The 23,559-nt window shown below is 53.2% G+C and overlaps 2 protein-coding genes across 5 annotated transcripts in view; one reads left to right on the forward strand and one right to left on the reverse strand.

Annotated features, from left to right (window-relative positions):
- The window catches only part of NEURL1 (neuralized E3 ubiquitin protein ligase 1), a 79,765-nt gene extending 68,503 nt beyond the window's left edge, over positions 1-11,262 (forward strand). The window contains exons 4-6 of the mRNA XM_068548504.1: positions 5,422-6,111; positions 9,337-9,483; positions 10,021-11,262. Coding sequence (XP_068404605.1) covers positions 5,422-6,111; positions 9,337-9,483; positions 10,021-10,259 — 1,076 coding nt within the window. The 3' untranslated portion in view covers positions 10,260-11,262. The remainder of the gene's footprint in view (positions 1-5,421; positions 6,112-9,336; positions 9,484-10,020) is intronic.
- Positions 11,263-13,589: 2,327 nt separating this feature from the next.
- Positions 13,590-23,559, reverse strand: part of SH3PXD2A (SH3 and PX domains 2A) — a 246,525-nt gene continuing 236,555 nt past the window's right edge. For all 4 annotated transcript variants that reach the window (XM_068548499.1, XM_068548503.1, XM_068548500.1 and 1 more), the window contains one exon: positions 13,590-23,171. In XM_068548499.1, coding sequence (XP_068404600.1) covers positions 21,198-23,171 — 1,974 coding nt within the window. In that variant the 3' untranslated portion in view covers positions 13,590-21,197. The remainder of the gene's footprint in view (positions 23,172-23,559) is intronic.

Here is a 23,559-nt window from a genome sequence, read left to right on the forward strand (position 1 = left end):
TTAGAAAAACTTTCCTTGCATGGATCCAAGTGTCCTGTACCCACTCCTTGGGGCCCCCTCTGAGCCTTCTCTTCTTTAGGATAAATCTCCCTTTTAGGATAATGCTGTCCAACTGAGGCTAAGAACTTCTGTTTCAGAGCGAGTCAAAGTAGAGGATAGATGGCCTTGAGAAGTGGTGAGCTTCTTGTCCCCAGGGGCATTCTAGACAAGGCTGGGTGAGAACTTGACAGAGATAAACAGATTTCCTCATTCTCCTCTGAGGTCCTGTCTTACCTGAGACACTGAGAATTTTGTAACAAAATTGTACTCAAATATTTTCATGCCTCCAAGCTTCAAGTCTCCCAAGGGCTACTGGCTCTCCAGGGCCCAGGTCCTGGCTCTCCCTCTCCTTAACCCCTGCCCAGGGCTGGGCACACAGGGGGTCAATGAGTGGGTGCCCTGAGTGCCACCCTGAGGGGAGGAAACCCTGGCCCAGGCCTCCCTGCCCTTTGCAGGGTCTGGCTCTTTCTGCCCGGGCCCAGGGGATCTGCAAAGCCAGCGCCAGGCACCAGATTAGGCAGGAGCTGAAGACTGGCAAGTTCTCTCCTGAAAGATGGGACACGAGAGGGGAGCCAGCTTTGCAGCTCCTCCCATGGCCCTGTGCCACCCCTCCCCTATCATAAACACCTCCAAGTGGGCAGCTGTGTGTCCCAGGCACGGATTAAATAACTTGTTGCTTCAAACATGGGGCCACCCCACTGCTTGGGGGTCACAGGCTGGCCCTCTGGGTTTTCCAAGCTGTACCCCAGGGCGCAGTCCTGGGCTGAGGTTCGGCCCTTGGTTGTTCTCCCCTGGCTTCGGGGGCCCGGACCCTTCCCTGACCTCCAGCTTGATGTGGACTCGCATCAAGGTGATGTGACCTTTGCCGTCCCCTCTGTGGAGGGTGCTCTGACCAGTTCCTCCATCTCAGGTTTCATCTATTTCAGGGCCCCACGCAGCCGGGCACACTGATGGGATGGTTATTTTGGAGCTTGCTGGTGGCCTGCAGCTGCTCCTGACCCCGAGGGGTGGAGGGGATGGGAGAGAAGACATAACTTGGGCTGGGCACTGGCCCCAGAGATTCCATTTTTAGCTGTTTCCCAGCATCTCCTGTACCTCCTCTCCTAACTCCTGTGATATTTCAACAAAGGCCAAAGGGATCTCTTTCCTACCCCTTCCCCTCTCTCTCTCTTCGCCCACTGTTTCTCCTTCTTTCTCTTCTTTCATCTCTAATCACCATTTGTAGCTTCTCCTTCCTGGTCTTTAGTCAGGAATGTCATTCCATGATTTTGTCCTGGGTGCTTAGCATGACTGATGGAAAGTCCTAGGTTCAAAAAGTTAGTTGTCTGAGTGCAGGTGGACCTGACTTTGGTTGATAAACTCAACCTGAGCAAATGGTAATAACTGAAGTTATCAAGTATCCAGGTGCCAGGGGCTTCTCAATCTACCTCTGATCCCTGCGACAACATCGCAAAGCAGGTATTAGTACCCCTGTTCTCATGGTGAGTGGTCGGGGGCTGGAGGACAGTTGCTTACCCACAGGCCACCAGCCAAGTGCTGGATCAGACATTTAAACCCAAAGCCCATGCATATTCTTCTGAACCATGTAGCACGAAAACAATAACAATGGCTCATATTAACCTCGCGATTATTATGTGCCAGGTACTCTACTAGGTGCCCTAGGTACTGTATTCCACCTCGTCTTCTCAGCATCCCTTCCGAGGGGAGTATTAAGAGTCCATATTTTATACCAGTAAGTAAATGCTGATTTCACTGCTGAAGAAGAGAGTCCCAGAGGGGTTAAGCTATTTGTCCAAGGTCATACAGCCAGGAAATGGCAGAGCTAGGATTTGAACCCAAGCTGATGACTTCAGAGTCTTTGCACTTAACTATGCTCCTCTCTTGCCTACCAGTATATGGATTTTGTTAACCAAAAAACCTAAAATACTTTTAGGTTGCATTATTAGAAGTATAGTGTACTTATCAGGGGAGGTGTGATGGCCACATTGTGCCTTGAGCTGGTCAGGGCACATCTGGAATACTGAGTCTGGTTGTGTTCATTGTCTAAGAGGTGGGAAGGTGTGTGGGGAGTCTGAGTATTCCCTGAGGAAAGCTGTCCTCAGTGTGGGGCTGAGAGGCAGCCCCAGAGGTAGTAGGTATAAATACAGGGAGGTTATGAGCGAGCCCTAGAAAGTAAACTGTATAAAGAGCAACACATGATAGGTGTGTGTTTATATGCACAGATTTGTGTGGAGTGATCGTTTTATTTAGGTTGATACGCAGGCTGCTCATTTTCATTATCTAGCAATTTTGTATAAAAATAGCAAGTAATTTGTAAACACTGCCAGAATATTTTCTAGCTGGTTTGTAATTTTTTAAGAGTTACTTTGTGTTTGTTGTAGTGGTGGCGGTTCTTGTGTTGATTTTTATTGTAAGTGTAGGTCTGTAAATTCACTTGCAGTATTTAAAGCTTCAGCATGACACCTTGTGTGTATGAGAGGAGGGATTTCAAGGAAGATGGCTTGAAGAGTGAGTTGGGTGGCAGTTGTCAGTTGTGGGAATTTCTTTTCCTATGGGGTATGTGATTTTGTCAAAAGGAAGTATTTCTCCCAAAATAGGGAGTAGGCAAACTACCAATCAGTTAAGCTTTGTGTGTATGCTAGTTTAAAAAAGATAATATGTAATATAATGTAAAAAAAAAAAAAAAAAAAGCTTTTATGGTGGATTTTGTAAATTTGTTACAGGGTAACCTGTTTTCTAGCTGTGATCTTACCACTTCAAATGGGTGTAATTTGAATAAATCTTGTATGGTAAAGGATCAATAAAATGAAGAGTTCAGAAAAAAAAAATACGGGGAGGTAGATTTCAGTTTAAGAGTAGGAAACATTTTTCTAAAGACAGAGTAGCTCAGCGTGGCACTACTGGGAGGTAGTGGGTATATTCAAGCAGAAGAGGACTCCTGAAGGGGCAGAGAGCAGGAGAGCTCACATTCCAGCCCCATTCAGGAATCTGTTCTGAGGGTCTGCCCAGCTCCATGGGCTCTGGCCTGATTGTCCTGAGCGTGTGGGGTGGGCTGGAGAGAGGAGTGTGGGGGGGCTGTGTGTGTGGGCCCCCATGACAGCCTTGTTCCCATAGGCCCGGCTGGGCATCTCTGAGCCACTTGTTTCCTCCTCACCCTGTTTCCCCATCCCTTCTCCTCTCTGTCCCCAACCCTCTGGACTCCTCAAAGGCCGCTGCCTGGAATCCCTAAGGGGTAGGGGAGCATGGGCTGTTCCCTGGGGTCCAGGTCAGCCCACAGCCCTCCTCAGCCCCCCACTATTGTCTCCCGTGTCTTGCCCTCCTCGCCTCTGCCTCTCCGCAGCCCCCCAGCCTCTCTGCACCATTACTGTCACAGAGTCAATTCCCTGGAATAATCACATTTTCCGGTCGGCTCCCTCCTCCTTGCCAAACACGATGCTGGGTATCCTGACTAGCCAGGCCCCAAGAGGCTTCTCCAGAGAAGCAGGAGCCTTGGGGGGAGGGCCGGCCCAGCACCCTCTCCTTGCTGGGGTCCAAACAACACTGTTCCTGGAAGGGGCAGGGGAGCTGGGAGAGAACAAAGATAGAGAGGCTTTAGAGAGCGTCTCTAGATTCAGCTGGAGCTGAATTCTGGCCTCTGCGGCCCCTACCAGTCCAGTCCCCCAAGCTTTGCTCTCACACCAAGCACTCCAGCAGCCCTTACTCAGTTCCTGGAGAGAAAGCACAGATTCTCCCTGGGGGAGGCTCAGAGAAAAGCCTCCTGAGAAGGGATTGGCCCATGATGTGAGCTGCGGTGGTACTAGCCAAATTTAGGGACTCCCACAGAAAGGGTTCAGTAAACGAGGAGGGCCCGAAAGTGGAGAATGTGGCGTTGGGAGTTGGACAGATCTTGCTTTAATCCTGGATCTGCCACTTCGTGGCTGTCACATAACATCTCTGAGCTTTATCTGTACAATGGGAACAACTTCATGGGATGCTTTAAGGATGAAATGCAGGGGTAATTCATCGCACCTTATGACTTTTATTACAAATTATAGGACTCCATAAAGCAGAGATAACCAGCCATTAAAAAAGTATGGTATCAAAAACATGGTTATTAGTGTAGAAAGGTATTCAGGACACAGTAAATGGAAAAGCTAGTTTTTTGGGGTTTTTTTAAGCTGTTTTCTGACTTTATTTATTTTTGGCTGTGTTGGGTCTTCGTTTCTGTGCGAGGGCTTTCTCTAGTTGTGGCAAGCGGGGGCCACTCTTCATCGCGGTACGCGGGCCTCTCACTATCGCGGCCTCTCTTGTTGCGGAGCACAGGCTCCAGATGCGCAGGCTCAGTAGTTGTGGCTCACGGGCCCAGTTGCTCCGCGGCATGTGGGATCCTCCCAGACCAGGGCTCGAACCGGTGTCCCCTGCATTGGCAGGCAGATTCTCAACCACTGCGCCACCAGGGAAGCCCGGAAAGCTAGTTTTGAAAAGAAAATTTGTATAGCAGAGTTCTTTGCCTGGAGTCGATGCCCCGAAATTTTCCACAGAATTTAGGGAGAACGTGCATTTTCCTGAGAAGATAGATAAAAGTTGCCACATTTTCAAAAAGATTTGTTACTCGTTAGTTTAAAACTACTGGCATTTATATAGCGTGATTCAATTTTTGTTTTAAAAAAAGAAATAACTAAAATATATTGAAAAAAGGCTGGAAACTCATACATCCAAATATTAATAGTATTTTCCTCTGGATGGTGGGCTGACAGGAGATTACTTTTTCTTTTTGCTGAACTGTCTTTTCTACAAAATACAGTCTGTATTACTTGTATGATTAAAAAGAGAAAGGGTTTGATTTCCAGTTGTCAGTTTTGAAAGGATAGCTTGGATAAATTCACTTAACTTCTCAGCCTCAAGGTCCTTCCGCGGCAATAACTTCACAAGGTAATTGTTTGGGTAAGAACGTCTCTCTGCAATTTGTGCAGAGAGGCGTTCTAGGGTTGGGGGGGGCGGTTCCCTCTGGCCTCCCAGACGGGTAGGATGTCAGCATGCATTCAACAAATATTATTTACTGCTGCCTTCTAAGTGCTGGGTGCTCTTCTGGCTGCTGGGATTAAAAAGGGAGGGCCCCAGGAGTTAGAAAAAAAAAAATCCAATTTTAATAAGCATACTATTTAGAAGTAATCATGTTTTTAGTTTTGGTGTGTCCTTCTTGCCGGCCTTGATCCTTTGCTTAAACAAATACGTAGTTAGAAGTCCTGCACAACATTATGTCCTAGCATTTTCTGTGCCATTAGAAACCCGGTGCGTCTTACTGGTGTGCGCTTTAAAGACCAGTGGGAGGAGGTGCGCAGGCGATGGGGACTGGGCGCTGTGGCCCGCGTGATGGTCGCCCTGTCTCCCTCCCCGCCGCAGACAGCGAGCTGGTGCTCCCGGACTGCCTGCGGCCGCGCTCCTTCACCGCCCTGCGGCGGCCGTCGCTGCGACGTGAGGCCGAGGAAGCGCGCCTCTCCGTGAGCCTGTGCGACCTCAACGTGCCGGCCGCCGACGGCGACGAGACCGCGCCGGCCGCCGGCTGCCCCATCCCGCAGAACTCGCTCAACTCCCAGCACAGCCGCGCTCTCCCAGCGCAGCTCGACGGCGACCTGCGCTTCCACGCGCTGCGCGCCGGCGCACACGTCCGCATCCTGGACGAGCAGACGGTGGCGCGCCTGGAGCACGGGCGCGACGAGCGCGCGCTCGTCTTCACCAGCCGGCCCGTGCGCGTGGCCGAGACCATCTTCGTCAAGGTCACGCGCTCGGGCGGCGCGCGGCCTGGCGCGCTCTCCTTCGGAGTCACCACGTGCGACCCCGGCACGCTGCGGCCAGCAGACCTGCCTTTCAGCCCCGAGGCACTGGTGGACCGTAAGGAGTTCTGGGCCGTGTGCCGCGTGCCCGGGCCCCTGCACAGCGGTGACATCCTGGGCCTGGTGGTCAACCCCGACGGTGAGCTGCACCTCAGCCACAATGGCGCCGCGGCGGGCATGCAGCTGTGCGTGGACGCCTCGCAGCCGCTCTGGATGCTCTTCGGCCTGCACGGGGCCATCACGCAGATCCGCATCCTCGGTGAGTGCCCCCGGCCACGTGCCCGCCTCCCCCCAGGTGCACCTGGAGGCTAGCGCCTCCAGACCCAGCCTTCCCTGGAGGAGGGGCGTGTCTGGGTAGGGGGAAAGAGCGCCCACCCCGCCCTTCATGGGGTCTAGTCAAAGAGTCACAGACCCCAAAGATGAGTTCTGGGTGGGACTCAATTATCTAGTCCATAGTTATCAGATCTCACCAGATAAACCCTGGAGAGGGGGAGAAAAGCGGGGAACACTGAGTTTCACGCTCAGAATCTGATTCACCCACATTCCCACAGAGACGTAAACAGTTCTCTTACACATTGCCCAGTGGCCATTTAAAAATGGGAAAAAAGAAAATTGTTTCCACCAGCAGCGAACTTTTTGAGGCTCAGTTTCCATTTCTCCTAAAATGGGAATAAAGGTCTCTGCCTCTAAGGGTGATTTTGTGTCTAAATAAGAAAAAGAGGTTGGTATGTCAGTAGCCAGGTATCTCTGCAGGGTGGTGCCTAGATTGGGGGTCTGTGGGGAATCTCCGAGCAGAGGGCCTTGGAGGAAATGGGGTTGCAGATGTCTGGGCCTTCCTGGGTTTGAATGGACAGAGTTTGAAAGGACTGGGTGATGCGGACTTGTGTAAGCCATGTTTCCCAGAGTGTTCTGCAGGATAGGTGTCCGTTGAAAACGGGTCCTTGGGTCCAGAATGTTTGGGAAATACTGAGTTTTTAAAAAGCAGGCGATTCTTTACTGTAGAACTTCTCAGAGCCTTTAATATACAATGTGAACCTTTAGGAGAGGATGGTGGTGGTTATGGTGTCCAGCTTTTCCAAGCTCGTTTGACCAGAAATCTTTTTTTTTTTTTTTTTTTTTACGTGTATCTTCTGGAACCTCTGTTACCCCAGAGTGAGCAGGTGTTCATGCTTTCAAAGTGCTGGTCTGCTCTGCAGCAGCATTAGACTCACTCGGAGAACCTACTACAGTGCAGATTCTTGAATCCCACCTCCAGAGATTTTGATTCTGTAGATCTCGGATTAGGTCCTGGGCATCTGATTTTTTTTTTTTTTTTTTCCCTCAGCAAGTTTGCTTAGACACATTCGGAGACCCCTGGGTCTCACAGCCCCTGACCTAGACCTCACCCCAAGAGGCTTCATAGACAAGATAATGTGTGTATGTGAGTGAGCATGAGTTTACGCTATAAGATTGGCATACTGTGTCTAGGCACACGTGAGTAACTAAATGTGTGCGTATTTGTGTATGTAATGCTGTTGGTGATTGTGAGAGTGTGTGAGAGTTTTGTGAAATCAGATAAAATCAGTGGAGACTTCCTCCTCTGGAGAGAGACCAAATGAAGATGGAGTGTAAAATGAATTTAAAAAGGAATGAAAAGAAATGGGGCTGGGGTGCTAAGAAGTTAGGATTGGGGGAAAATAAGTCAGGAAGGAGGTGAAAAGAAATCAGGCTAGATGAAAAGCCATCAATCAGTAAGGAAAGAAATTGGGGTGAAAATTCAGGATGGAATAAAAACAAACCGGACTGGGGTGCAGAAAAAAAAAAATCAGGTTGAGGTACAAAGATATTTGGCTACATTCACCAGAAGACACTGTTCCTCAGATGAAGGAAATAACATAACGACAGGGTAGCCTCTTGCCTCAGCACCATCCAATAATAGATAAGTAGCTTTCCAGTGAAGCTTCTGTTGCCCAAAGAGGCTTACTAGACTGGAGCCAAGGAGAAGCTTAAAAACAAACAAGCAAAAACAACCCAGGACTTAAATGTCCCCAAAGGGAAGTAGGTCAAGGTGGGTGTTGAAGAATAATCATTCAGAATTTAATATAGGCTAAACAGAGTGCTCCTGAGCTGTTTGGAGAATTGGGCATCTCAACTAACAAACTGGTGTTAGGGGATCCTGACTGACTCTAAAGGAAAAACCAGTAACAATGTATGAAGGATAATTATTTACCTTATAGAGGAATGCTTTGCTTTGTCGAAGGCCTAAGTGAACTAAGAGTGGAAAGATATTTCCTTCACTCCAAAACTACAGTCAATTTCATGCTTAATGGTGAAACATTAGAAATATTCTTATTAAAGTCTGGAATATGATAGAGATGCCTTATAGTATTGTTCTGAAAATGCTAACCAGTGCAATAAAGCAAGAAAAGCAAATAGGAGGTATGAATTTCTGAAAGGAGATGATAATTAACTTGAAACCTGGTTAACACTAATAAGAGAAATCCTATGGACAGCTAATGAATATTCTTAGAAACAGTGACTAGTAAATGAATTAGAATGAATAACTAGTAATAAAAAATATCTCACTGAGCACTTATTTATGTGTAGGGCATTATGTTAGGGCCTGTGGGAGACTTACAGGTGAATCAGACTTCCTGCTTTCAGGAAGCGCAAGGTTTAAGTAGGGAAACAAAGTTACGTTCCTGGGCAAAGAACAAATAATTTCCTATCCTTTGTGGTTTTTTATTTCCGTGCATGGCGTGTGTGGCTGGTCAGTGCTAGATAGAGATATGTGGTTGTCGGGGGGTGGGGTCAAGGCTGTCCAGACGAGGGGGTTGAGGATAGCCCCAAGAGACTCCCTGGACAGTTAGCTCTTTGAAGGTAAAGGCTCTGTCTGTCTCATTCCCAGTTTTATATATACACAGTGTCTGGTACCTGGTAGGCTCTCAGCAAGTACTTGTTGAAGGGAGGAGGGAGGGAGGGAGGGATGGAAGGGAAGAGGAAAGCGAGGGAAGAAAGGAAAGAAGGTTGGGCAGAACAAGTGTGGGAGATGGTGTGGAGTATTTCGAAGGTGCCAATGCAGAGGAGCAGTGGGGTGATGGCACGGGGCTCTGACTAGGATGGTGAGGCCAGGGCTTGAAGGGCCATGCTGGATGGGAGGAAGGCGACTTTGTTCTCTGGCATGGGAAACCTTGAAGGTGAAGGAAGCATGGGGAAGGGTGGAGGTGGGATTCTAGGCAGGGGGCTTGTTTGGAGATGGCAGATGCAGTAACACCAGAGCATGATGCGTGTGGCCCTCCAATTTGTAGGCGGGAACAGAGAGCTGGGGCAGGGTGCGAGCCTGTCGGTGGAGTCCCACCCTGAGCCTTATGGCTGGGCCGTGTGGTCAGGCTGTACCACCCATTTCTCTCCTGGGAACCTAATAGAGGGGTGGAGATTCGAGCTTTCTCCCAGTGGGCCTCTGAGTGGCTAGTGTGTCCCTCCCTCCTTCCCACCCTTTCTGCAGGCTCCACCATCCTGGCAGAGCGGGGCATCCCATCACTCCCCTGCTCCCCTGCCTCCACACCAACCTCGCCCAGTGCCCTGGGCATCCGCCTCTCTGACCCCTTGCTCAGCACATGCAGCTCTGGACCTCTGGGGAACTCTGCTGGCGGTAAGTAGGCTGGCCCCTCCAGTTCCATGGTGACCATGCCAGACCTCCCACCCTGAGGACCCCATCCCCACCCTCACCCTGGCTGAGGCAGGCATGCAGCCTCTGTATCAGGACTGGGCCCTGGAGGAGCTGGAGATGGGCCCAGTGAACCCTGGTTGAGTGGTGATTTCCGGGGTGTATCCCATCCTGTCCCCCAGCTGGGCAGCTTTCTCCAAAGGACTTCTTTAGCACAAAGAACACCAAAGGGTAACTCAGGAGGGGCCTTCCTCAAATGGTTTTGGGCCCCCTTCCTTCCTCCATCCCTCCCTCCTCCTCTCAATGCCTCATGGACACCCTGGCCCCTGGTCTGGGCACTGAGGGGCCAGAAGTGGGGCTGTCCAGAGTGTATCCTCTCCTCCCTTGCGCCCAGGAAGTTGGGTGGTAGGTTAGACAGGCCGATCCTGATAAATGGAGGGGGAGAGGCCAGGGGGCTCTCTTCATGAACCTGGGACCAGGCTGGGCCATGTCTCCTCCTGACTGGTGTCCCCTTGCCCCCAGGGACGGCCCCCAACTCACCGGTGAGCCTGCCAGAGTCGCCAGTGACTCCAGGCGGGGGCCCGTGGAGCGATGAGTGCACCATCTGCTATGAGCACGCGGTGGACACGGTCATCTACACGTGCGGCCACATGTGCCTCTGCTATGCCTGTGGCCTGCGCCTCAAGAAGGCTCTACACGCCTGCTGCCCCATCTGCCGCCGCCCCATCAAGGACATCATCAAGACCTACCGCAGCTCCTAGCCCGTCGTGGTGCCCTACCCCTCACGCCGACCTCCTCAGACTCCGGCCCAGCTCCACCTGAGGGGCAAGTCAACAGGGGCCCTTCTCTTCTTCCTCATTTTGGAAATTCTTTTCCCTTATCATTAAACATGGGAAACAGCCCCTAAAGGTTTGGGGAGGAAGGGGTATCAGGCAGGGAGGTGGGGGCAGAAGCAAATCGCCTGCTCTTCCCTGCATGCTGAGGGGCTAAACTGGGGTCTCAGCTTCTCCTGATCCTTCCCCATCCGGGGTAGATTCCCAGGAGGTCCTTCTAGCCCGTGTGGCACCTTTGTGAGAATTAGAAAGTGTGTCCCTTCCTCTGGGCGGATGTGGCCCTGAGCCCAGACATGTGGCTTGGCTAGTGGAGTGTGGACTTGGACTTCAGCCTCCATTTTCTCCCTCAGCCAACTGCCCTTGAGCAGTGCACAACCTGCGCAACAGCAGCCCTAGGCAGGCAGCTCCTGAGCTGCTGCCTTACTCTCTGACCTACACCTACCTTCTCCGTCCTTTCTTCCCTGCCCCTTGGGCCTGGAAGCCAGGGGTGAGAAGGCCAGTGGATACCGCTCATCCTGGGCAGGCTGCAGCCTCCATGCCATGTCCGTCTCCCACTCACCCTGGATGGGTGGACAGACAGGCTACAGAAGCCTCCAGGTTCTGGGTCCCTAGACCCCTGGCCTGGTTGAGATGTGGAGGGCCCCTTTCTGATCATAGCCTGTCTGCCCCAGTCATCTTGCTGGATGCTGCTGCCCAGGGGCAGCCCCTCGGTGTGGGCTGGAGAGCAGGGTCTGTCTTCTGTCAGGCTCTCTGAAGAACAGGTTTGCAGCTACCCTCTGTGACCTCTCCTCCCCCATTTCAGTGCTATTCTGGGCCGGGCTGATAACTCATAGAGGCTGTAGCGTCCCCAGGAGAGGGCAGGGCCCTGGGTTGGGAGTAGGGGGTTCCCTGGAGTAAGAAAAGGCTTTTTCTGTATTTTAATTTATTTATTTATTGGGTTTGTAGGGGTTATTTGGTGGTGGTGGTGGTGGTGGTGGTGGGGGGGGGGGGGACTGAATTCCCATCCCCCAGACCCCTAGAAATGCTGTCCTGGTGGGCGGGGTGCCTGGTTAGAGGGGTCAGCAGAGGCAGTCATCACTCAAAATCTTCCCCAGACTGCAGCCCAAAAGTCCATAGCCAGCTCTGCTTACCATGAAGTAGAACTCCAAAGGGGCTGAAGTGGGAGGCCTTCTGATAAATTGTATCCATTTTACAGAGAGGGCAGCAGAGCCTCTGCAGTGCCCTGGGACTAGGGCATCGCCCCAGAGCCACAAAATGCCCTTCGTCTTGGGCTGGAGCAGGGTTATCATAATTGGCTCCTTATACATCATGAGGCCCAGCAGTTCCCTCCTCCGTAGGGACATAAACAGTTCTGGGCAGGCTGAGGGAGGGAAGGCCAGCTGGCCTCAGCATTGTAGGAGTAGGGAGCCTGTTCTTAGGCTCTCCGGTCCCGGGAAGGAGGAGAAGGGAAGGGGATGGGTCCCAGCCCCTTTAGGTTCTTAGTCCTGATTCTGGGGTGAGGGAGTGCCCCCGGCAGCTGCTCTTAGGTTATAGTCATCTCAGCCCTGCACACCCTGTCCTGACAGGCCATGGCTGGGGCCGGCTCTGGGTCCTGGCCTAGTCTCCCCCGAGCCTCCCAGCCCTCGGCCCCCTCAGATAGTTTTTTACGCCTGTCGGAGACTGCTTCGCCATATGGCTGGCGGAGCGTGGGGTTCTGGACCTGGCCACTGACCAGTTGTGTGGCCCTGACCAGGCTGTAGCCTCTCTGAGCCTCAGCTGCCACCTCTGTAAAGTGATTTTTGGGGTCGGGGAGGGACTTTCCTAGTGACTCTCAGGGGCTCTCTGGTGGGGGCTGCTATGGGGTGGTGTGGTGGGACAGCACAGGATGCCAGGCGGGCCCTGTCTGTACCTGCCTTGCAGGGAAGCCACAGTTCTACCGTGGGTCTCCCCTCCCCACTGACCCTGTAGACCCCTTCTGTGGGAGTGGGGCGAGGTGGGTGGTGGGGCCCCATCCAGTCAGGGGTCCCCTCTCAGGCAAGGAGAGTTCTTACACGCAGGGGCTGTGCAGCCTGAGCGTCAGGGAGAGGAAGCCACCGTCCTGTTGTCTCTGCTAGCCTGGAGGTAGCTGCTGCCTCCTCTGTGAACTTGGGTCACCGTGATTGATTGATTGTGAATAAAGGTGATTTCGTACCAGCCTGAGGGCTGTGCTGTGCAGTCTGGAGGGCTGGGGACGGAGGGCAGGCGGGCTGGTGGGTGTGCAGGAGGGGAGGGGAGGAGGGGAGTCAACAATCAGGAAAGACTCCCTGGAGAGAGCAGGGGAAGGGGAGGTGGCTGGAACGTGACCTGGGGCTTGGATGGCAGGGGCCAGAATGCCAGGTGAGCCTCACCGTACGCTGAAAGGGAGAAGCTACTGCCCCTCGCCAGCCTCAGGTCCCTGGATCTGTGAGGAGCAGCAGGAGTCCATGACGCTCCTAAGGTCGAGCCGGGTCTAAATCTGGTGTGCGACCTTTGTGGAGGGGCAGCGCCACCTAGGGGCTAAAGGATGGCAGGCGCTGTGCTGAGCTCCCCAGAACAGGGCCTGCCCGTCTCTCACCCGAAGCCCAGACCTGGAAGCTCAGCTGCCGCTCCCACTGGCCAGTGCGGAGGCCTATGCCAAATGAGTGGCACAGCTAGGCAGAAAAGGGAGGCCTCGGTCAGGGACCTTCGGAAAAACTTTCTAGATGGGCTGAGTACCTCTGGGTGGCTGTAGAAGCTGGAGTGCTGGATGGGGGTCCGGGCACAATGTGGGAGTTGAACTCATTTGGCAGGCTGGGCCTCAGAGGGACATGGGATGCTTGTCTTCCTCTCTCCTGGGAGGATGCTCTAGCTGCCCAGCCTCTGCTTGGCCTTGACCAGCCACGGGCTACTCCCCACACCAGGACTGCCCAGCCCTGCTTACTGGCGTCCAGCAAAAGTAGGGGAGGGTCAGGGGCTCTAAGCTGAGGGGCCATGTAGGCCCACTGAATGTGGCTCTTTGGCCCCAAGATCTGTATCTCTATCTATCTCTGAAAGCCTTGGCCACTGCCCAGAAAGCCTCCCAAAGGCGGGGGAGGGGTGAGGGGGCTTGAGCACGCTTCTCACCAGCAACAGTGGGAACAGTGGGAACTTACCCCACCCCTCCAGTGTCCTCAGAGGGCCCGGACCCTGCAGTTCATGTTTCATTTGGGGTGATGTGGCCTTTGCCACTCAGCTGGGTATGTTTTCTTGTGGCAGGGAGAATCAGGAGGTGATTCTGTTCAGTTAAAAAGGCAAAAACTTTATTTAGTTTTCAGGGAAATACAAGATGCATGTAAACATAAACAAAATACAAAACAACCCAAATCTTACAGTCTAGAAGCATGCCAAGACAGAGTATTTTCTGCAGACCAAAGAATCCCGTCAAAATGATAAAGGACACCTGGAAAGCGGCAGGTCAAGGGGCTGGGTCCCTTCCCCAAGGACGCTGCATTTTTGTGATGAGAACAGTTCCAAAAAAAAACACCCACTATTAAAAATATTAGAAACATGGAGAGAGTTTAGCACCACCATTGATCCTGGAAATTTTTTAGCACTCAAATTGACAGCACTGGATTCACTGTCCTTTTCTTAAATTTCTCTGCTGAGGGGGAAGAGGGAACAACCTCCTTCAGGCCCCACAGATCCCACTAGGAGCTGGGAGGGGTTGAGTGGACACCGTGAGGAGTGCCCCAGAGACATCCAGCAGTTCACATGCAACATGCAGTCCACAAACCCACGCTTCACGAACCTGCCACTAACAGCTGCCTTGTTCAGAAGTCACCTTCATGCAGACCTCCTGTAAACTGGCCCTGAAACCCTTTTGCCATCCTGTGTCCTGAATTTAAAGAAAACCTGTTGCAGAGAACAAGCTGTAGATTCAAGAATGGTGGCTCTGTTTACCGTTCTTTCTCTGAAATGCTTAAGAGCAGTATGCCTTGGTCACAGGCCACTAAACATGATGAGTGCATTGCACTCCCTCTTCTAAGTCACACCACTGAGGCAGGCTCAGCAAACTGAACCGCCACAGGCATCATTAGAGATACTCAAGAATAATTGGTGTCAACAGAAGAGCAAACGAAGTTGTCTTCCTCCCAGATATGCTTGATGGTGTGTGGACCCCAAGGTTCCAGTTTGGGGGTGGTGGGTCCCTACTACATGACCCATTATGGTCACTGGTCTCTGATTCAAGCAATTTGAGAGGCTAGCTCTGGATTGGACAAAGGGAGGTGGGCAAACCCAGCCTGGAACCTGAGAGATGGATGAATGTTCCGGAGCCAGGGCCTCAAACTCGAAGACTGGTTTGTTGCTGGCAACTTCCGCTTTCCACTAAGTAAATCAATGACCATTAAGAACCCGCGGGGGACCCAGCTTGTGGCCCAGCAAGTAGCTGTTTCCTGAGGCCAGCTGCTTCTACAGCCAAATCTTGGGGCTTTCCCAACCTGTTCTGGCTGGACCCTTGGGTGTTGAATCACTAAATTCCCTCCCTACCTGCTCTCTTCTTCCTGAAACACTCAGAATAGACTTCCTCCTCCTTTCTAATAAAGACAAAACTCCAGACTCCAAACCCTCTCTCAACCTTCTCATACTCTTCCCTTTCTGCCTAGCAGACCTCCTCTTCCGGAAGCCTCCTTCTTGGGGAAGGGGCGGTAAGCCCCAGCCACCCCAAACACGCACACTCATCTTGCCGACGTGCCTCTCACTCACCTCCAACGTGCTCGATCCATACTTTTGCTTTAAAATGATAATTCTTCCTTTCTCTCTTGCCTCCTGAGGTCCAGCCCATTAGCTAGGATGGAAATGGGAGCAAAGGAGGGACCTTCATCGTAGGGACTCATTCTCTAAGGCCACTAAGTTCTGGGATGGGAGAGGGGGCTGATTGATTGTCAAGGTCAAGTGCAAACTCAATATTAAAAAGATAGGCTTCGGGAAGGGGGATGGCATGGTAAAACCAACATTATAGGCAGCTTGGGACCAAGGCCCAGGAAGACAGAGTCCTCTACCCAGTCTATAAGCACCAGTGTGCCCAACTTCTGGCCTGAGGACCCAGGTGCACAGGACAAAACAGGAGGGATGCTAATATCAGTGGGGCTGTTCTTCCTCAAGTGCAGCTATAGGTCACTGACCCTGTCCTGTCACTGGCTCTGATCACAGAGCTTGAGAACCAGGGCCTGCCCCAACCAGAGATCATGATTTAGACAAAAATCTCAGTAATGTCAAGGGGGAGCCCTCCACATGATTCCCATGAAGCGTTCAGTCAGGCCTGCAGTCTAGACCAGGGGTGCTGACGTACACGCACGGGTAGGTCCACTGAGCTCGCTGTGAGCAATTTCTCGCCCCGACCAGCCTGATCCACCCTCAGCAACTTAAGAACTGAGGGCCAGCTGCTCTCATGACGTGGGGATTCCCACAGTGGCGACATGCATGGCAAAGGCTGGGAGTCAGCCTACTAGAGACACTGTGCAGGTGGCAGCCCCAGCTGACCGCCTCGGCACTTCCACACCCAGTGGCGGCACCTTTCCACGTCTTCATTTTGGAGCCCGGGACGATGGCCTAGGCTGCTTCTGCTAGATCTGTTAATGCCAGTGTGAAGTTTCCAACTAAATACTTAATAAAATAATTACCAAAAAAAAAAAAAAAAAAAAGACACATTGCACTCTCCAGCCAGAATTACACGTGTGAATAACACATACACTTGCTGCCAGAAGCTGCGAGTCCTTTGGGGCCTGCCCAATGCCAAGGACTTGTTCAATGGAGACAGCTTGCCCAGTATTTTTTTTTCCTCTAACCCCATGTTCTTTAGTTCAAGTGGGAAATGACCAACACTCTCACATACGCACTCAAATGCACACACACACACACACTTCCTCAACAACACACAGCCCTCAAAAAAAGTGAGGGAATCTTACTTCTTTAGCACTGTGGATGGTTCTCTTTCCAGAGAGCTCTGCATCGGGATTCTTGAAGATTGGACCTATAGACGTATACACTCCAAGGAGAGCCACCCCCACACGGGGGCACGGTCCCGCTCTGGGCGCCAGGTTCCTATTTGTACAGAAATTCACCGAACGGGATGGAGCAGCAAGCGTACAGTACTGGAGGTGGAGGGGATGAGCCCGCAAGGATGTCCCTGTCTCCCTGAGGGGCAGAGCTCCCAGGGCTTGGACCCAGAGACTTCCCGTCCTGTCCCCTCTCTACTGGCACCCAGGTAGGAGGCGGCGGCTTGGTACCTGTTGTGGGAAGTTCTGTCTGCAGGGACCTCAGCAGGCTCCTCCGACGCTTCTCCAAGACCTTCTGGGGACTGTCGGGGTGTTGAGCAGAGGCAGGGCTCACGCCTCGCTCGGGCTGAAGTCATTGAGATGAATGGGTGGCCCTGGCTCAGCACCAGGCCCAGCTGCAGGCTTGTGGGAATCGGTGCATCACTGGGGGATGCTGGGCTCAAGGCACCCACATCCCTCCAAAAGGGTTTGATTACATCGAGGGTTCCTGCCCATAAACTGAACTTGAGGTTACGTAGTTTTAGAAAGACTCAAACATACATCAAAAGGATCATGGCCCAAACATCAAGAGATTGGGGTGAGAAGGCTGCTGAGGGTTATTTTTGGGACAGGTCTTTCTGAGCAGCTGGCTGAAAAACAACGGAAATGAAAACAAGGAGCGGTTCCTGGAGGTCCTTGCTCTGTGCCTAGGGCTGGGGCGCCCCGGGGAGGCCAAGTGCCCCATGCCACTTCCCTGAATCCCTCTCTTCTGGGTGGGCAACACCCAGCAGAAGGGGATGCCCTCTGGGGACCCTGCCATCTTGCCAGGGAAGGGGGAAGGGGAGGAGGGGTAACAAGAAATCAATACCCAGGTCATCTATAGGCTCCACAGCTACGACTCCTTCCAGGAGCCCCACCTCCCCTAGCGAGAGACGGGGTTGCTGGCTCTCCCGCCACTGCCCCAACAAGCCCTGGCATCCCTCTTGATAATATTGCACTTTTCCTGTCTCTCAGATTGTTTTCATTTTCCATTGAGAATGCAAAGTATTTGGAGCGGGTAGGGGAAGTGAGTAACCTTAAAGAAATAATATATTAGTTAAATACAAAAACAGGAAAAGTAGGGGTTACTTTTATCTTTTTTTCCATAAAAACAAAACAAACTACCAAACCAAGGTCTAAACTTAAATAGTTCTACACCTATTCTGCAAATACTAGTAATATGAAAATAATGCTTGACCGAAATTCCCTTGTCTTTTTTCCTTAGATGATAATAGTAACATGCCTTGCTGAGGAAAGCAATGGATATAAATGCCAGTAAAATATGCTGCTCTAACATCTGAAAGTGATTAAAACGATTCTATATAATGCCTTCGTCAAGATGGAGAATGGAGGAGGAAGAAAGAGGACCCTGTGGGGCTAGGCTGGGGGTGAACGGGGCTGAGGGCTGGCCAGAGGGCCCAGCCACAGCTGGGGCAGATGGCACACCTGCTGTTCAGGCTGCCCCCTCCAGCTCCCTCTTGCCATCCTTGGGGTCCCTTGGCCTAGTGGGAACAGCACGTTGGGGCCAGGGAGCCCAGCCAGGCCCCTGTTACAAAGTGGGAGAGAGATGAAGACATCTTTTTCCCTTGTAATAAAAAAAAAAGTCTTTAAACTGAAAGAAAAAGCACCAAATGATGCATCTTCGGGCATTATATAAACCTCAATAATGACCTCAGAAGGGCTCATTTTGATTAAAGTTGCAGTATACAGCAATATAACGTCATTTCACATTTTCAATCGCAACTAATGGAAAACTAGGTTTGGACACTGCTGAGATTTTTTTTTTTTTTTTTTTTTTTTTTCATCTTTTTAAGTCCGATCTGGTTTTCCTCCAGATGGGTCAGAGCCACAGACCCCTCCCTCCTCTACCTGCTGCCAGAAGTACCCTCCAACATCACAAAGCAGCTCAGTAGCTCTAGGGAAAAGCCCTCTTGCCCTGGGCAGGGCTAGGAGTCCAGGGGCACAAGGCCTGGCATCCCCTGGCCATGTCTGAGAGGGACTGGCATGCACCCTTCTTGCTTCAAGTATTAATATTCTCTTTGGGTTTGCAGGGTTTGTGCTGTGCTGTGAGTAAGGGGGTGAATGGTGAGGGGCAAGGGGCGAAGACGGGGCATGGCAATCCCTGTTCACTGCCCAAAGCTACATGCTGTCACCAGGTGGCAGCATTCTCTACTTTTCCTGGATGCCTGAGCAACCCCCAGCCATCCTTAGGGCTGGATGTCACAATGTAAACATGATGACCACACTATAATCTCTAGCGGGGGTGGGGAGGAGTGCAGGGGTGGATGCAATGGGGAGGTCTGCCGTTGACTAGCTATGTGATTTGGGGAAAGCTAATTCCTGTCTTTGGGCTGCAGTAACAGGAGGGTATGGGATGGAGTGACCCTGAAGGTCACTTATAATGACTCTATCCCTTAAGAGCACTGGGGATTAAGGAGAGAGGGTCCTTGGGGGGCTGGGAGAACATCTGCCTTGTGGGTGGTGGAGAGTCCCACAAGGCAGTGCAGTGAGGAAGGGCAGGGAAAGGCAGGCTCTGGGGAGCACTGTGGTCCAGTCCGACTGAGATGCTCTGTGCTTGGCAGATGCGTCCTGCACTCCTTCCTGGCCTGGCTGGCGTGTTACTGATTGAACTGGCTCAGTGCAGACATTGAGGAGTGAGGCCGCTGGGGCCTTCCCCCTGGAAGATAGCTACGTGGAAGGTCCTTTAACCCGACAATCACTCTACTTTTAAATTTTATTTTAAATAATCATAAATTACTTTTTTTTTCTTTTAATAAATATGTGCTGCTTAAAAATGAGAAAAGTATATACTGCATCTTTAAGTAATGCACTTTGCTCTCTGGGTTTCTTTCCATTCCACCGTATTAAAGTGCATTAATTAAAAAATAATGAACCACTTCTTTATCATTATTGTTCAAATAAGTCCAAATAATATTAATATGAAGACACTACAACACTACCATTAGTACTGCAATCTAGCAGATAACTCAACATCCTGCTCTATTTAATACTGTCCAGCAGAAGAAAATAATAACTAATTTTAATTTTAAACAAACAAAACAAAAGGAAGCAAAATCTCACCACGGCCCTTGCAACATAGAACGGGAGCAGTTTGCTAGAGCTGCCAGGCATCAGTGTACGGCGAAGGAGGAGGGTGGGGCGGCTGGGGGCTGAGGGCACGAGGCGCGGGTCCCCTGCTGTTCTTCAGGCATCATACGCTGCCTGGGTGGGGAGTGTGGGCGGAGGGAGGGCCTTTCCTCCTTAGTCCAGGATCTGGCAGCTGAATCGGGGGCTGTGAAGCCTGATCTGTCCACAATCAAAGGCACGTGTGGAAATCCACTCCCAGTGAAGAGTGAGTCCTTGGGGAAGCCAGTTTGGCCTCTGAAGTGTCGACTGAAAGACACCACCCAGAGTTGACGGGGACGTCATTCTCTCCCTTCACTCTTTGCAGGGGCACCGCCCCTCGGAAAGACCAGGCTGGCTCCTGGCCCAGGGATCTTTGTCTCCTCGGGCACCTGCGGCATTGCTTGTAGGCCAGGGGGTGGCTGGTGGTGTCCGCCCAGCAGGTTCCCCTTGGCCCAGGGTGAGGGCGACGGTTGCTCCTCCACATCCTTCACATAAGGCTTCGGGCCCTGCCCAGGCAGGAGAACGTACGCTGCCCCTCTCCTGAACACCACCCTCCTCCCTGCTGAGGGTTCTGCCCTGCTGAGGTTGCGCAAGAAGCAGGAGAACAGCGTCTCCGCTTTGCCATGGCTGGGACCAGGGCTCCTCCAGCCTGAGATCCCTCTGGCAATCACCGGTACTGTCCACACAGTGGAAACCAAATGAAGCGACTTCGGCTTGTGGAGGGAAGAATGCAAAACACACACCAAACAACCTCCCCACAAGAGTATGATAGAAAGGCCATCCACTACCCATCCCGTCCCGTGAGGCTGACCGCCCCTGGGTCCCCAAACAACTCCTAAAATAAGACCAAAACCCAAGGCCTGACATAGAAGGCCCAAAGCAATACACCTCTCCCAAAACTTGCAAAGAACTGCCCACCCAGAAATATCCAAAATAAAGTCTGTGCAGACTGTGAAAAGACCGACGGCTCTGCCTGCCCTCTCTGTAAACACTGGGGCTGGTGGTCCTCCACGGGGGTGCCCCAGGCAGGGCAGGCTCTCTTCTCAAGGCCAGCAGCAGTGACGGCTAAGAATGGCGGTCCTTGCTGGCAGCTGGGGAACTGCTTTTTCTTCAACTAACAAGACACAGTGGTCTGGCCCAGGGACAGCCTGAGCTCACAGCAGATGCCTCCAAGCCCCAGAGCCAGTGGTATCTCCTGCCACACTCACCCACGGCAGGCGGCAGCGATTCCTGGGAAACCAGCATAACTCACAAACCTAGATTAGGATTATACAAGGGCTACTTCTGGGGTACAAGATGCCAGCAACGGAAACCAGGCTAGGCAGGGGCAGGGCACAGGAGGCCCGCACAACCACACCTTTTCCAGATTTGCAGCCAAGGCACAAACTGGGGTTTCCTACATGGCCTGTCCCAAATGGTGCCGAGTCCATCAGCAAAGTCCCCAAGGTGCACATGTGAGGCTCAGCTTTCTTGCCTCCGGTCCCAGGCCCAGGACACCCCTACCCCTTCCACTCCCTGCTCAATGTGGGCCCCCGCCAGACCCTACCTTCCAGCTGGGGGACAGCCTGGAGGGGAGTATCTTTGAGGTCACACATTCTGCAGGTTTAACGTTGTCCTCCCCACCCCCTCCCATTTTCCCTTTCCCCTTTGTCTTATCTCACAGCTCACCCATACTGAGGCTGGAAGGACTGATGCCCCCCACTACCCCTCATTAGTTCTTTTTCTCCAGGTAGTTGGAGGGCACCCAGCCTTTGAAGGGCTTCACCCCGTCCAGAATCTGGCAGTACCACCAGCCGTTGGGGTTCCTCTCCAGGACCTCCATGGACACGCCCTCCTGGAAGCCCGCCGTCTCCTCGTCCCCCTCGTAGTCCGCGATCGAGACGTACACATCTTTGAGGTTGTTGTGGATGAACTGGGACTTCTCAATGGGCTTGGGGCGCACAGGGGACACCGGGATGCCATTGCGCTGAGTGGGCAGCAGAGGAGGGTCCGAGCCCTGGCTGGCGGCCCGTTCGACCAGGCGGCCCTTGGCTTCTGCGGCTGCCGAGCGGGCGGTGCTGAAGGAGGAGTTCCGGCGGACGCCTCGGAGGCCGTCGGTGGCCGTCAGCGACTCATTCCTCCTCAGGGCACAGGACAGGTTGCTGTCCTTGGGCGGTGGGGACACGAACACCGACTGGGGCCTCACGGCCACCTGCCGCACGCCATTCCTCATCTTCACCGCCCCGGCACCCGAGGTCTTGATGAAGCCCCCGGGAGGCTTGGAGGGGATGGGCGGCGTGGCCCTCTTGCTCTGGTTGACAGTGTTGAGCGCTTGGACCCGCTTCTCGATCTTTTCCAGGCTGTCTGACTTGCCCTCATTCTGCTTGCTCTTGGTGGCCACTGTGTCCAGCTCTTTGCCAGGGGGGTCGAATTGCTCGTTCTCACCGAGCACCAAATAGTGGGAGGGGGCCCAGCCCTCCAGCTCCCCAAATCTCACGTACCACCAGCCACTTTCCAGCTTCTCAAGCACCTGCACCTCCACGCCTGCCGGGAAGCTGATCTCCGAGTCCTGGACCTTTTGGTAGGCACTACATGTCGTGTAGGAGGTGGCCTGCCCTTCCCACCCCTTCTTGGTGGGACACGGGGGCGTGGCAGCAGGGAGGGTGATGAGGTCGGCCGAGCCTCTCCTGGACCCCTCACTGGGACCCTCGAAGGCCATCTGGGGGGGCAGCTCCGAATCCTCGCTCTTGGAGCCCTTGAGGCCACCCCGGAGCTGGCCAGTGGGCCTCAGCTGGCGCCGTAAAGTGCTGATGTCCATCTTCTCTTGGCTCTGGGACTCTGTGCGGTTCAGGAACGGCTTGGGCCGGACTGATGGCTTGGCCCGGGCACAGGAGGTCAGCCCAGTCTTCAGGTCGGCATCCTTCCTCGCTCCGACCTTGGGAGTGCCGCGGATGCCTGCGTCCGAGGCAGAACGGGGCTTCAGGTCCCCACTGTTCTTGGACAAGGATGAGGAGGAAGAGGAGGAAGAGGAAGAGCAGGTGGTGTTGATGGTGATGGACGAGGAAAAGGAGGCCGAGGAGTGGTTCTTCCCCAATTCCGCCTGGGCGTTCTTCTCTGCCTTGAGCTTCAGGAGCGACGACGATTTGGGGGAGCCCGATTTGGGGGAGTTTTTCCTGGCAAGGGACAGCGGGGAGCCGCCTGGGGAGTCACTGTCCCGGGAGGAGCGCCTGGCCGACAGGGCGTCCTCTGCACACGCCCGGAAGCCCTCGTTCTCATAGATGGTCTCCTCCTCCAGGGCCACGTCCTCTGCAGATCCGCCCACCTTGAAGCGGGCGCGCTGCAGCGAGAAGGCGGGAGAGGGCCTGCGGGGCTGGCCGGGCCGCCTGTCCCCCGAGCCGCCGTCCTCTGCGGGCTCCTCACTCAGCTCTGGCTCTGAGTCGAAGCCAAAGGCAGGGATGTCATACTCGGGCTCCTCGTACTTGAGCCTCAGCGGGGAGTCCTGGCTCTCACCAGCGCCCGCCAGACCCTCCTCGGCCTCCTTGGGCTTGCTGGGTGGTGCCGGTGGGGGCACCTTGGGCCGCGTCAGAGTGCTTGTGCGGCGGCTCAGGTTGGGCTTCTTGCGCTTATCGATGTACGACGCGGGGGCCCAGCCCTCCTTCTCACCGATCTGCACATACCACCAGCCACCCGAGTTCTTGTCGATGACCTGGGGGAAGGGGCAGACAGGCCAGTGAGCTGGGAGGATCGCTGGGGCCCTACCATGTGCCAGGGTGGGAGCTTCACACTTTGGCTCTAGGAGACATTATCTCCATTTCCCAGATAAGTGAACTGAGCCACTGAGTAAGTGGCCCAGGACCCAGCGTAGGAAGTGATGGGCTGGCATTCAAACCCAGGTCTCTATCATCTCCTGGATGGGGGGGCTCCCACTCTCCAAGGTCCCCTCTCCTGCTCTTCCAAGTCTCCTCCAACACCCTGGTCGAGCTGGCCTCCTCTCCAGACCCTCACTTCTCCTCCCACTGAGCTACTACACTTGGAAGATGCACTGTTCCCAGTCCCTACAAAACCCCACTCACCACGGACCCATACGTACAAAA

Source organism: Eschrichtius robustus, chromosome 7, assembly GCF_028021215.1.
Source record: "Eschrichtius robustus isolate mEscRob2 chromosome 7, mEscRob2.pri, whole genome shotgun sequence".
Classification (NCBI taxonomy): Eukaryota; Metazoa; Chordata; class Mammalia; order Artiodactyla; family Eschrichtiidae; genus Eschrichtius; species Eschrichtius robustus.